General features: G+C 39.1%; 1 protein-coding gene across 1 annotated transcript in view; it reads left to right on the forward strand.

The window, feature by feature from the left end:
- Window positions 1-15613, forward strand: part of RRAGD (Ras-related GTP binding D) — a 43383-nt gene that overhangs the window by 16771 nt on the left and 10999 nt on the right. The window contains exons 2-5 of the mRNA XM_006888696.1: window positions 1186-1481; window positions 8268-8467; window positions 9942-10056; window positions 10413-10555. Coding sequence (XP_006888758.1) covers window positions 1186-1481; window positions 8268-8467; window positions 9942-10056; window positions 10413-10555 — 754 coding nt within the window. The remainder of the gene's footprint in view (window positions 1-1185; window positions 1482-8267; window positions 8468-9941; window positions 10057-10412; window positions 10556-15613) is intronic.

The raw sequence follows: 15613 nt of genomic DNA on the forward strand, positions 1-15613 counted from the left end.
AAACTGGGCCCAAGAAATGTATTCTCTAGCCCCAAAATCCCAAAACTCAAACTCTGACTCTTGCTGACATCAGAGCCCTCACATTTCTACATTAATTAGGAAGACTCCTCAGGAATTGTGTGTCGAGGAATGGTAACGGAGTCATTTAAATTCACTTCAGATTCACTGGTGACTCTCTTGGGAGTCATTCTTGTGTAATTTACAGCCTTCAAAAACCTGTTGGAGAGTCAGCTATGAGTTGTTTCAGACTCAATGGCAATGAGTTAAGTTGAATTGAAAAAACATTGAGGAACTTAACCTATATGTTGAGAGTAAAGGAAAAAGAGCCTTACTGTTTTAAATACGAATAGCCATTCCTACTTTTATCCAGTAATGTTTAATCCCTCCTAAGACCCTTGAAAGGGGATTTTTGGATTAAATTCTGTTTCTAGGGTCAGGAGCAGCACTGATTTACAGAATTGCCTGCCCTGGTGGCAGTGTTCTCTACCTGTTCTGTCCAGTATGGCAGCTTCCAGCCACGTATGGCTGTTGATATTTGTAAAGGGGTTCCTTGACTAAGGAACTGAATTTTTAAGTTTTAATAAATTTTACTCATTTTAGCATAAGTACTCAACATAGTGATTTCTTTACTGGATAGTGTAGACCTAGAGCCAGTGTGGACCTGGGCGAAGTCTCCTTCTCACAAAATCTACATCTGCCCTCTAACACAGTGTGTGAGTCCAAGGTATCTGGTCCATGCCCAATTGTGGCATTTGTGGCATCTGAGAACACTGGCCAGGCAAGGGTAACTGAGAGCATAATTCAGATAAACAAAGATCTCTTTAGTAAGTACACAGAGCCTCTGATGCTCTAGGCAAAGACCTGGAAAATGAAGACCTGGATTCTGTTCCACTGATGGACCCACTCAAGAAATCATTGCTCCTTGCACCCTAGAGCCCTGCCTGTGGTGTAGTATGTCTTGCCCTCTGGGATAGCATGAGTGATAATGAAATAGCATTTTTCTGTATTTTGCACTTAACAGATAACCGTCTGTAAATGGGTAGAGTGATTTAGTTAACACTGTCGGTACTTGGAAGAGCAACATTGACTGTGAATCTTAAATCTCATTTGAGATGGAAGTGAAACTCCTCTAATTAACCACTGTGAAAGTGTCTCACCCCCATTCCTGTTTTGTGGTTTCTCCAGTTCTGGACTTCAGCGATCCCTTCAGCACAGAGGTGAAGCCGAGAATCCTGCTCATGGGCCTTAGAAGAAGTGGCAAGTCATCTATTCAGAAAGTTGTCTTTCATAAAATGTCTCCCAATGAAACTCTTTTCTTGGAGAGCACTAACAAGATATGCCGAGAAGATGTTTCCAACAGCTCCTTTGTGAATTTTCAGATTTGGGACTTCCCAGGGCAGATTGACTTTTTTGACCCTACTTTTGACTACGAGATGATCTTCAGGGGAACAGGAGCGCTGATATTTGTCATCGACTCCCAGGTAAAGGTCCGATGCTTAAGGGTTACTTGCAGCATGGCAGTGTCTGTTAAAACAAGTGATGGGTGATAATTTTATTTTGGTTTGAGTTTTCAAATCCAGGCTAGGTCTTTCTGATACAGTGGTACTTCTCACCCAACGGTCTCAGATTTTATTACGGACAAAAGTGTCCCATGACCATCCCACCCTGAATAACACCTCAGCACTGTTGTTGTTTGAATTGAGTCAATTCTGACTAAATAGAAACCCTGTGTGACAGTAGAATTTCTCTATAACATTCCATAGGCTGCAATCTTCATAGAAGTAGATCAACAGGTCTTTTCTCTCACAAAACTGTTAGATGGGTTTGAATTGATGACCTTTCAGTTAGCCACTGAGTCCTTAAACACTTCAGTACCAGGGCTTCTTTTCTCCCTTGGGGAACTGGGAAATCTCCCAGGATGGAGAGGATCACCAGACCAATGACAACAAATACATATCCTATTCTCTGATAACCTGGTAAGCATCTATCAGAAAATAAAAAGATCACAGTCATTGCCATGGATGGAGTCAGAGCCGACTTGGCATTGATCCTTCAGTGGGTTTTCAAGAGGATGCAAATTGCTGAGAGGAGATTGTCCATCTTTATTTCAAGAGGCAGTTTGGTGGATTAGAACTATAACTCTTTACTGACTATACCATGAGAGCTTCCTTCCCTGCAGTAGGACTCTGGTATCAGTGTGGTTAAGTATTTGGCTATTAACCCAAAGACTGGTACTTTAAACCCACCAGCCACTTCACTTGTGAAAACTGTGGCGGTCTACTTTCATAAAAATTTAAGGGCTTGGAAATTCTGTGGGACATTTCTATCCTGTATTATATTATGTTCAGTTGCTTTGGGTTACAAGTGACTCAACAGCAGTGATTGTAGGTCTTTGTTTTTAAAAGTGTGCACATTAGGGGAGCTCTGGTGGCCTAGAGGCAAGGAGCTGCAACTACAATCCCAAGAGGCACACGGTTCGAATCCACCAGATGCTCTGCCGGGAACAGGAGGGACAATCTCCTCCTGTACCAGTCAGATCTGATTTGACGGTACACTCACACACACACACAAAAAAGTGTGCACATTAATGTTTTGAAAGGCATATTACTTATTATGAAGAAAAGGTTCTAGGTCTGAAGATTTTTAAAAAAATTACTAAAATTATTGCTAGAGCATAATTAAGAAGCTTTACTAGTTTTGCATCTTTATGATTATTAATTATATAAAAAGTAAAATTTGATTGAAAAGTTATAATAAAGTACATATTTTCCCATTTAGTCCATATTTCCATGCTTGAATAAGGCAATATTTGTATCCATTCCATTTTTGTTTGTACTGAGGGGTAAGAAGTTGTGCTCCAGCCTAAAGAGGTTCAAATGCAGGAAAAATGGGCAATCTTCTCTTGTGTGATTTACTACCTATGAAAACCCACTGGAGGGTCAGCTATGAGTCAGTTCCGACTCAATGGTAAATAACAAACAACAGGTGTAAACACTGAGAAAATGTGTCTACTTAAATAGGTGGATTTGGGAACATTTCCTTTATATTCAGTTACTTGTTTAAATTCCCTCTAAGTTATATTTCCTGAATTTCTCAGTTCCCTATCAGGAATAATTAATTTTAGTATTTCATCAGCAGGTATCCTGTTAGACCCTCTTCTAACTTTGCTTTAAACTAAAATTTAGGGAACCTTTGTCTTGCAGATAGCCTTTTACCTGGTTTTTTAAATGATTCTCTTTATTAGTATTCAAGCCAGCATTCTGAATTATCTTTTGGGTACAGGTTTTTTTGTACCAGGGGACTTTCAGCTGCTGAAGTAGGAAGATTCCTCTTACTAGGAGTTTGCCTGCCTTCTGTAAAGTATGAAGGGGAAGTGGGAAAGTGAAACTAGCACCGCAGGTGATGGGTCCTCTAGCAGATCAGCCATAGGAAAGAATGCATGTAGCTGGGGAGCTCTGGTGGCCTAGTGGCAAGGAACTGCAACTACAATCCCAGAGGTGCACAGTTCGAATCCACCAGATGCTCTGCCGGGGAAGGAGGGACAATCTCCTCCTGTACCAGTCAGATCTGATTTGACAGTACACGCACATAAAAATTAAAAAAAAATTAAAATAAAAAAGAATACATGTAGCAGGAAATCTGGATGTTGCAAAGGTTAACTCACTTTCCTGCTCCAACTGAAAGGTTGGAGGTTCAGGTTCACCCAGAGGCAGCCTTTGAAAATCCTCTGGAGTATAGTTCTTTTCTGACACACATGAAGCCACTGTAAGTCAGAATTGGCTCAGTAGTGCTTGGCTACATGTACATGTAGCAAGATTGGGATATTGATACTTGTTGCGCTCTCTGTGCCCATGTACTCATAAAAAATATCCTCCACAGTTTAAGGGATGCCCCACTGTGGGCAATGAATGATAACAGATCAAACAGACATGCATCAAACCCACCTGGAAGGAGCATTTCCTGCAAACTGTGGCCCTACAACCAGACCAGTTGGCGAGCTGCTTGCAGGCATTATTCCTGCAGCTCCAGTCAGGATTCTTCAGGAGCATCAGCGGTATTAGAGATGAAGGGTCTGTGAAGCCTGTTTGTGATGATGGTTCTTCCCACACTTGGAAACCATTCTCTGAGAAGACTGCTAAAGCCTGAGTGGATAATAAAGTGATCAGGGAACTAGGTGCTCGTTTGATATAATTATGAAACTTTTAACCAAGCCCTTCATTTCCAGGTGCCTGACCGCATGTGTACTTCCTGTGTGCTGTGGGAACACGACCATGTGGTTAGAAGACATTCTTTCTTCTCTGGTGGATGTGGGGAGGCTTTAATCTGAATTCCTGGTCTTTGCAGCAGACCCGGAGCTATGTGTGTTTTGTGTGCTGGCAGAGATGTGTTTCAGATCCAGCCAGGGTCTGCTGTCAGTGGTTGCTTTGCTGACCATCCGACTTGTACTGACCTGTTTTCTGGCCCATCTGTGGCCTTGGCAATATCCCTGCTTTCCTGCCTCACGTCTGTCAGGCCCATAAATTAGGGAGCTTGGAGCCCAAGGGGAGCATCTAGAGTCCATGTACTGCTGGGGACAGTTCTGGGATGCCTGATCTTCTGTCTCCCAAGCTCCCTTTTTCTCCCCAAGTCACATTGCTTATTTCTGTAGTTGTTGAAATAGGTAGTAGCCCTGCCCATGGGTAAGTAGATTCCATCCAGATTATTCATCATTTCAAGGTAGTGGCTTAGTAAGTATTTACTTAAATACCAGATTGTGCTTACAGAGCGGTTTGCATTTATGGAATTCAGATTGCCGGGTGCAGCTCTATCTGAGGCATTTGTAATACACCTCAAATGTGGTTAAAATAAGTATACTGCCTGTTTGAAAATTGTAGCTGTAATTTGGTTTTTATTTTACCAATTACTAATGTTACCAACTTACTAATTATGAAAAGCAGACATTCAGTTTGGATTAGAATATATGTTTATTTTTAAAACCCTATAGGACAGAGAAAGATATTTCTCTTTTAAAGTTTTATCTTTAAAAAAAATAAGTGTAGGAAAAAACATTGTGATCAATCACTTACCAAGAATAATACATAATTCATTGAGCAGTTTTAGAACCTACTTAACATATTTGTATATTGGAAGCAGATTATAAAAATCTTGTTTATAGGAATCTGTATAATGTGATCATAAACACAGAAACACACACAAAAATCCAAACAGCAGAGAAGCATCACGATAGCATTTTATTGGCATTCACTTTTCTTTCTGAGTTGTGCTCTGTTGGTCTGACACCTCATATTTTTATTTTGTGAATTCCTCACAATCACAGGTTATCACCAATGTGCTGTGAATACACACAGAATGAAAGTACATCAGGAGTGATTTCCCAGGAGTGAGATGTGTGACCCCACGTCCCTGCACTCTCAGGGCCACCTTCCCTCTGAAGCCATTCCACAGATGGCTTGGTCCAAAGCACAGTTTGTCCTGTGCTGATGACTGTGGCCCTCCATTAATTTCTAGATCTAATATTGAGGTAGACACTAAGCAGTATTTTACTTAATCTGTTTTATTTTTGCTGTGATTAACTGTCTCTGAAAACCCACTGGAGGCCCAGCTATGAGTCGGTTCTGAAGAAATAGTACTTAACAACAGAAAATAGTAGCAAATACAGACATCTAAATGGGAGAAATTAACTATAATCCCTTTGCTCTAATAAGCCAAGTATTCTTTATCTTCTCCTTTTATTCAGTGTCCTTTTTCAACCCTTGTAGCTGTGCACCTCTTCATCATGGTAATCAGACCATACTAACCAAACCACCATTGATTTAATTCCAACTCATAGCAACCCTATAGGAAAGAGTAGGACCGCCCCATAGAATTTCCAACCAAACTGCCGTATCTTTCTCTCATGAAGCAGCTGGTGGGTTCAAATGGCTGACCTTTTGGTTAACCACTGAGCACTTAACCACTCTGCCACCTGGACTTTTCTTTTTATTCTCTGGGAATAAAATCTAATCACACTCTTCAAAGAGGGGGATATATGATTAGATATTATTATTATGACAGGAGTCCAGAACGAATGTATTATAGTGGAGTGGACTTGGGGTTACGGATTGAATAACAATGAAATAATTTTTTCTTTTACTTTTCAAAGAGAAAAGAGAATTAGGGGGAGGGGTGGGCAGGGAGAAAAGTGCAACAGTGTAAGTGAATGTAAATCTAAAGTCTCTGTAAACTTTCATTAAAACAAAAAAAATTTTTAATATTAAGAGCCTTAGTTGTCTAGAGCCTGGGACTCTCTTGTAATACTGCGTTTGTTGAATTTGAAAGTTCCTTATCTATAACCCAAAAAGTGTTGTCCTCAGGACAAGCCCTCGGAAATTCAAATGGACACAAACTCAATGATATCCCTCTGGTACTCTTTGCTTTCTGCCAGGATCCACCTGACATTGGCGATAATGTCTCTAGTACCACTACTTCTTCTAAACCCAGCTTGTATATCTGATAGTTCTCTATCAAGTATGTACCGAAACTTAATTAACATTCTGAGTGTCAACAAACAAATATATTGACCATTTGTTCAGTTAGATATTATAGAGCAGTTAAAAGCAGTTACTGTGTGCTAGAGTTAACAAGTAGTGTCTACGTTTTATTTCTTAAACTGAGGGGTGGACACACAGGTTCTGTTATTATGTGGGTATTGGGTGCCATATGTTCTTGTTGGGTCCACCAAAGCAGTTATAGCTTATAGTTATAGGAGCTGTTAGGTGACTTGAGATGACTATAACTCGTAGTAACCTGATAAACAACCAATCTGAACATTGTTCTTTCCTGTACCATCCTTATAATCTCTGACATACTTGACCCCATTGCTTGTATTGTGTAGTTTAGGATAATTCTTCAGCCCAGGGATAGGCAGCCTTTTTCTGTAGGACCAAATGATAAATAATTTAGGCTTTGCACGCAACAGTCTCTGAGGACTTCCCACAGAAGGAAACTACTCAGCTCAGATGTTGTACTGGGAAAGCAGCCATCTACAGTTCATGACCAAATGGCATGGTTGTATTTCAGTAGAACTTAAACCTAGAATGTGGTAGTGGGCCAGATTTAGCCCAAGTGCCATGGCTGCTCACCTCTCCTGTAGACCAGTGGTTCTCAAATATATTCCTCCTGCTGCCTTGTATCTACCCAGTGACTCATCTCCTGTCTCCATCTCATCGTTATCTGTACTCACCAAGATTTTTGGAAAGCATCGAGGAATGGTCCCAGGGAGGTCCCAGGTGTTATGAAGTCAGTTTTTCTTCATGAATCTCAATTTCCAAGAAACCCTAATTGTTGACAAGGTAGATGTTATGTACTATTCAGTTGGAATCAACACGTTGCTGACCCTCCAGCAGGTTTTCAGAGGCAATAAATTGTACAGAAGGAGATTCCTCATCTTTCTCCCATGGAGCATCTGGTGATTTCAAACCATATGCTTTTGGGTTGATCACACATTTCCTTACCACTTAGCCACCAGAGCTCCTGGACAAGCTAATTAGAAGCCAGTGACTCTGGTCTTCATGGCTGTCATCAACCCAGATGATAATTGCCTACAGCTACATTATTTTTTAATTTTTTAAAAAATTATCAATATGAAGTTAATATAGTTTAAAATAAGCCAATTTAAAGTGAACAATTCATTGACATTTGGTACTTTCACATTGTTGTTTCACGACTGTCTCGGTCTAGTTCCAAAACATTTTCATCATCCCATAAATTTCACATTGCCCTTTAGTCCCTGGCGGCCACTGATCCACACTGTCCTTTTGCTTATTCTGGATATGACATGTAAATGAGGTTAGTGTGTGTTTTGTGGTTTAATTTCCACCAACAATGTTTTCAGGTTTACCCATGTTGTAAGTTTCAGTGCTTCATTCCTTTTGTGACTACATAAAAATTGTATGTCTATGCCACATTGTATTTATCCATTCATAATATTTAGGGGGGGAGTTCCATGTTTTGATTATTGTGAGTAGTACTGCTACCATATGTATGTGCCTTTATTTATTTAAATACCTAGTTTTCTCATTTTTTTTTGGTGTGTGTATATAGAAAAGTTTTCAAATTTGAATTCTGTGAGGCTAGCTTTTATTTGGGTCTTTGTAGAGGATTTGTGAGAGTGTACCATGTGGTTTCCAGATATGAAGGGTGGATGTGGAAGACAAGGCAGAAGGCTTCAGAAGGAAGCTGTGTCTCTTGGCAGAGTCTGTTCTAACAGGGTGTATCTTTGTTCCTAGGATGACTACATGGAAGCGTTGGCCAGGCTCCACCTCACAGTGACCAGGGCCTACAAAGTGAACACAGACATCAACTTTGAGGTGTTTATTCATAAGGTTGATGGGCTGTCAGATGATCACAAAATTGAAACCCAAAGAGATATTCACCAGAGAGCAAATGATGACCTTGCAGATGCTGGATTAGAAAAAATTCACCTCAGGTGAGGACAGAAATTGCTCCAGGATCACAGTACTAGACAGAAGAAAGATGTTTTGGGACCCAAAGTCAACATGATTGGCTTGGCATGTTTGGACATTTATCTGTTTACTTTGCTCTGTGTTGTAGATAGGATTTTGGAAAAGCAAACTTTAAATGTGTCAATTCTAATATTTGGTAAAAGCAAATGGTTTTGTTTTGATTCAGCATGTGGTCAAATCTATGATTCTTCCCCCATAAATAAGAAACAAGGAGCATAAAAGTAATGCAAGAAGTTAATATGTGTAGAAATTCTTAACATAGCATCTGCTGGCTTCTCCTCTGCATGTTTCCTTTCAAGGAGGGAGGCCCATCCTTTTGGGGATGTATCTTTCTAATCTATCTTTACTATTTTGCCCTCATAAAAAGATCTCATCTGTAATAAAAAAATGGCTCCTGATTGACCAAACAGTTTGTGATCACCTCCTAACTGAAAGATTCGTAGTTCAAACCCACTTAGAAATTCTTTGGAAGAAAGGTCTATTTGGTTTTCTACCATGAAAACCCTGCAGAGCAGTCTGACTGTAAAACAGGAGGCCTCTAGGAGTTAGAAATGACTCGGTGGCTGCAGGTAAAATCATAATTAGAGAGGTATCCGAGAATAATTTAGTAATGTTCAGAGAAGAAAACCATTATGCTGTCTTTTTTTTAGTATTGTAGTACATATGTTACTCATTTTTCAAACTGGAAAAATGAAAAAAATAGATATTTCAATTTTACTAACATGAAACTAGGTGAGAATAAAAGATTAGAAAGATCCTCAGTGAGATGAATTGATGCAGTGACTGCAGCAGTGGGATTTAAAAAGTACGATTGAGATTGTGAGGGTGGGAGAAAGACTGGGCAAGATGTTGTTTTGTTGCACATGAAGTACTATAAGTTGGAGTCAATCCTACACTAATTACGACTGAACAAAGCAATGTTGTTTGCTGCTGTATGCTGTAGTGTTGGTTTCACCTCATAGTGATCCCATGTAACAGAATAAAGCTGTCACATAGGGCTTTTGAGACTGACATTTTACAGAAGCGCATCACCAGGCCTCTCACCTCCCAGACTTGAGCCACCAGCATCAGCAGCTAATCACGTTCCTGTTGTAAAACAGGACTTCTTGAATAATCTAATGAAAACATATTAGGATGCTTGTCTTGTAAAACCTAAAGAAGCTAGCATGGGCACAGACCACTGCATTTTAGAATTTTCCAAACTAGGCAGTCAACAGATAAGAATAAACAGAGTTCTTTCTTTTTGAGGATAAAAAGGGAGGATGAGTTGAGTTGTTTTGGGGTCCCTTTTAAAGAAATAATTTTTAATTCATGGGGAGCTAGAATGTGTATGTTACTAAAGACATTGAAAGTAGGTTACTGGTGTTACAGCAAAGAGTAAGCAATCTATTCCTCAGCCAAAAGGAAAACATGATGAGATATTGTTTCCTCTTACAGCTTTTATCTGACAAGCATCTATGATCATTCAATATTTGAAGCTTTCAGCAAAGTGGTTCAAAAGCTGATTCCACAACTCCCAACCCTGGAAAATTTGCTAAACATCTTTATCTCAGTAAGTAGATAATATACCCCTGTTTTCTAGAATTTGAGTCTTTTGCAGAACTTGATAATTACTGTGGAAGGGTGAAAGATCTAATTTCTGCTTATTCTTATTGCATTTTAAGGCTACTTGTGCATTGCTTTTAAAGATTATGCCTCAATATTTTTTTTATCTGGAAGCTTATATTTTGCAAATATTTTAGGAGACATTGGGTTTTCTTCCTGTGGAGTGTGCTGCACCTTTTAGCCCTGTCCCTCAACTGATTTCTCCTCTTAACCTGTTCATCAACCTGTGATACTCCAGCAACAACATAACTTACAGTGTTATGATATGGTCTGTCACTTTAAGGCAATATCTTTTTGTTTCAGAATTCTGGAATTGAAAAGGCATTTTTATTTGATGTGGTCAGTAAAATTTACATCGCAACAGATAGTACCCCAGTGGACATGCAAACTTATGAGCTCTGCTGTGATATGATAGACGTCGTTATCGACATCTCTTGCATTTATGGGTAAGTAAGATATTTTTGTATTCACTTACTTAATTTTAATACTTCAGTATTAAACAACTGAGAACTATAAATAGTAGTACATTTAGTGTGCAGTAATGATCATTATTGAGAGAATATCTGGAAGTGTGCCAATAATGTCATTTATATACATTGTATCATTTCCCCCCTCAATTATTCCTTGAAGTAGGAATTACTGTGCCCATTTTAAAGATGGCAAAACTGAGGCCCAGAGTATTTAAGTATTTAAACACTGCCCATACAACCAGTATGGAGTTCTGGTGGCCTAGTGGTAAGAAGCTACACTGTCAACCCAAAGGTGTCGTTTGCATTTGTCAGTTGCTCAAAAGGAAAAGATGGGAAATTTTCTGTGTGATTAACAGCTTCTGAAAATTCATGAGCTATGGGTCTATTCTGAATGACAGTACACACTACCACCACCACAATCCCTCCTCACACTGCCAGTAAGGGAATTCGAACTCAATTCTAGCAATTCTTGGTCACTCTGTTGACATAGTGTCATGCATTTGAGAGAAACTGATAGGATGATGTTGTTGAAAAATACTGATTATATATTGTGTATTGCCAGAAAACAACAAATCTGCCTTTGAAGAAGTACTACCAGAATGCTCTTTAGAAGAGAAGGTGTTGAGGCTTAATTTGTCTTACATGTATGTTATCAGGAAGGGCCAATCTCTAAAGGACATCATGCTAGGAGGCAAAAACCTTCAATAAAATAGATTGACACTGTGGCTACAGCAATGGCCTTATGGCAGTGATTGTGGGGTGAGAGCCTGTGAGTTAGAACCCACTCAGTGACACCTAACAACAATCAAATTCTTGAACTCTGAATATTAACACAACAGTTCTGTTATCTTCTTTATTACAGGAAATAGCCACTGTGGCTTTTTACTTTTATTTTTTAGATGAAAGTTCACAAATCATACTGGTTTTTCTTTCAATCATTTATAGACGTTTTGTAAATAAGTTATTTATTAAATTATTATTAGACCACTAATCTGTTAAGGGGCCTCTGGTAATTTAGTGGTAAGGAATTGTGCTGCCAACTCAAAACAAAGGTCTATGGTTTGAATCCACCAGCTGCCTCTGTGGGAGATATATATGAGCAGTCTCCTCCTGTGCTGTTTATTACCTTTGAAAACTCACTGGAAGGTCCGCTCTGGGTTGGTTCTGACTGGACAGTACACAACAACAGCAGTCAAACTCCTATTATGTATTGCCTTCCCCTTCACCTAACTTACCTATTTGTTAATTTTCAATCCTCTCTTCCTCACTTTTCTTCTCTACTAAGGCTCCAGAATTGATTCCATCTGTGTATAAACCTTTTCTTTGCTTTTTATATGTGATCTTATTCCATAATTATCCTTTTGTGACTTCCTTAGTCACTGAACATAATTGGGTTCTAGATTCATCCATTTTGTACAGTATTTAATGAATTCTTGATTTTTTTTTTTAGTGATGCATAATATTCTGTTGTGTTACTATATTGTAGTTTCCTTCTATAATGTACTTTGTCTTTTAATAAGGACTGTAAAGAGAATTATAAAACTAAGCAAACAGCACTGTGGTGGTGGTGTTAAGTGCTGTTGAGTATGACTCATAGCTGACCCTGTGAAGAACCTTGTCCGTTCTGTTCTATCCTCATTATCCCTGACACACTTGAGCCCATTGCCGCAGTCACTGTGTCAGTCCATCTTGTTGAGGGTCTTTCCCTCTTTTGCTGACCCCCATCTTTCCAAGCATGATTTCCCTTTCCAAGGAATAACTTCTTCTGGCAACATGCCTGAAGTATGTAAGATGAAGTGTTGCCTTCCTTGCTTTCTAGGAGTACTCTAGCTGTACTTTTTCTAAGATGTATCTGTTTGTTCTTTTGGAAGTCCATAGAATGTTCAGTGCTCTCCTCCAACATAACATTTCAAGGACATCAATTCTTCTACCATCCTTATTCATTGTCTAGCTCTCAGATTTATAGCAAGTGATTGAAAAGACCATGGCCTTCATCAGGTACCTTCGTCTTTAAACTAACATCATGGCTTCTCAGTAATTTGGAGAGGTCCCTGACAAGTGGATTTGCCCAGTATAGTATGTCTCCTTAACTCCTGACTGCTGTCACCATGGGTGTTGATTGTGGATCCATGTAAGATGAAATCGTTGACAGTTTGAATCTTTCCCCATCTATCATGATACTGCTTATCAGTCCACTGGTGAATATTTTTATCTTAATGTTGAGATGCAATCCATATTGAAGGCTATAGTGTTTGATCTTTTGTAGCAAGCATTTCAGGTCTTCATTACTTTCAGAAAGCAAGGTTGTGCCATCTGATAATACAGATTGTTAAGTCTTTCTCCGATCCTAATCTGCATTCTTCTTCACAGAGTCCAACTTCTCAAATGATTTGCTTAGGATATAGATATGGAGAAAGGGTACAACCCTGATGTACACCTTCTGTGATTTGAAACCATTTCGTGTTCATTTGCTCTGTCTGTGTAACAGCCCCTTGGTCTAGAAATAAATTTCATATGAACATAACCAAGTATTCTGAAATTCCCATTCTTCTCAATGTTAGCCATAGATTGTTATGATCCACATAATCTAATGCCTTTGCATATTCAATGAAACATAAATAGACATTTTTCTCATATTTTCTGCTTTGAGCCAGGATCATTCTGACATCAGCAGTGATATCTCTGGTGCCGTGGTCTCTTTTAAATCCAGCTTTAACTTCTGTTTCAGTGTACTGTTCTGGCTGTTTTGGGATGATCTTCAGCAATGTTTACATTTCTAAATTACATATCGGAATGTAATAGGACCCTAATAATAAATAATAATAAACAATTTATAATATCATTAATACATGCAAGCAAAAGAAAGCATAACTTTCTGTGTACTTAAAATAGTACAAGCAAGTTGTGGAGTAAGTGGATTCTGTTATCAGTCATAGAAACCATTCTAGATAATTTAAAATTTGCAGAATAGTGTGATACACAGTGAATGGATGCTTGTTTTACGAGACTGGCAAGCTGGTGCTGTCCTCAGATTATTGATGAGGTAAATATTTTTTAAATGTCCCCTTTAAAAGTTCATCCAATATTTGTGTTCCCTTTGCTCATCTTCATCTTTACTCATTGGTTCTGAATTACCTTACACGGTTTGGCAACTCCCACCCACATCCCTTGTCCTCCCCTATCTCAAGTTCTGCTGAGAGTTTCTGTTCACCATTTCCCTCTTCACTCTGCAAAAATCTTGGCGTTCCCATTTCAGATTCTGTTACCTCTGAACTCCTGCATCTTCCACTAAGAGCAGGGCAGACAGATTCACATGTGGTGCTCAAATAAATAGAACATGTAGGAAGAGTTGAAGCTCTGTGTGGTGGTGGTGGTGTGTTCATGAATGAGATACTTTTCTCTTTTCAACTCTCCTGAGTGAATATTTAGTATATATGATGTGACCTTATAGATGTAGGGACATGTCAAAGTCAAACGTCAAAGTCGTTCTCATCTGTTAGGCCTGTGTGCACTTTCCCTTCCCACCCTCTATCCAGTCACTTGGCCAGGAGGAAGACCAGCAGCTTTGAGTGTGAATTCCAGCTCTAGTTGTGACCAAAGGCAAGTCATTTAATGTCCTGGAGCTATAGTCCTTTCTTCTATGAAATAGAAAATTGATACTTAGTTCTAGGATTATAGCAAAGATGAAATGTCCTTGGGCCCATAATGTGTTTGCTGTAGTTGTTGTTACGTGACCTGAAGTCAGATCTGACTCACAGCTGACCTTCCATAGCAGTTTTCAGAAGCTGTCAATTGAATGAGAGCATTCCCATCTTTTTCCTCAGAGTAGCTGGTGAATTTGTGCTGCCAGCCTTTGGTTTATCAGTTCAAGTCCTTACCACTAGAGCTTACATTCCTGTAGAGCTCACTCATGATATGACAGACCTTGGATAAATGTAGCTGCATTGTTACTTGTATCATTGCTATTATTAACTCTGCCATCTGGTTTTTGAAGTAGAACTTACTTCCCAAGGTTATTACCCTACAGTATTCCGTTATTTTAAACAGTAAGTATATGACCTTGAAATTGTGGAAGTTGAATGTTCCCTGATTATAGTCTAGACTGGTGGTGTAATCAAATACAGTGAGCAACACAATTAATCTGGCACACACTTAACGATATGCATAATCATTATTGTGCCATATGGTAATTAGACATAAGTGGTAAGTTGTTCATGTAAATGATGCTAATCAGAGTTACTCATACCCAGCTAAAACAAACACAGGAGGCCCAGAGGGGTTGAGCAGAGCAGGAAGCCGGGCTTTCTGTCAAATTGTTTTCCTGTCATAGAGTACAGTGTTCCCGAGAACCCACGGGGCTCAGGCAGAATCAGCCTGGGTCATAAAGTCCAGGCATGACTCTGGTTTGCGTGGAATTCTTGGCCATGAGCCAGCTTTGTTAACTAGCAAGGGGGCAGGGAAGGAATGTATGTAAAACCTGGGACTCTGTGCAGGTGGTGGTGTTATTAAAGATCTTGCTGTCCTTTCCTAGTTGCTCTGTGGAGACCAGTAGCCTGTGGTAGAGGTGACCTTTAGAATGCTAGGCAAGGCTTTGCTATAGCTAGTCAGTCTGCATGAACACATTTTGCAGTATGCTCCATGTTTTTGTTGCTTTGTAAAATGTTGCATTCCATAATGGAGGTGGGGTGGCAGACAGATTTAAGGAAAAGTCTGATTATACAGCATTTTAAAAGAAAAAAATTGTAGATCTGAAAGTATTTTAAATTGGTATATATATGACTACAAAACAAGGATTTAACTCACTAACTAAAACATTTTAAAAAACATGTTTCTAAACCTTGGATTTTAGATGTTAAAGATGCTTTAACAAAATTTTTAAATTTTTTCCACACATTTTTAGCTACCATTATTTCTTTTAGATTGAATGTCTCTTGTCAGTAATGCCCTGAGAGCAATACAGTAAAATATTTAAAAATTTTGGCCCGATGACGGAAATAGCATTAGAATTTCCAAATAAATCCAGTAGTATTGTAA

This window comes from Elephantulus edwardii, unplaced genomic scaffold (genome assembly GCF_000299155.1).
Source record: "Elephantulus edwardii isolate Elephantulus edwardi_28Jun2011 unplaced genomic scaffold, EleEdw1.0 scaffold00071, whole genome shotgun sequence".
Classification (NCBI taxonomy): domain Eukaryota; kingdom Metazoa; phylum Chordata; class Mammalia; order Macroscelidea; family Macroscelididae; genus Elephantulus; species Elephantulus edwardii.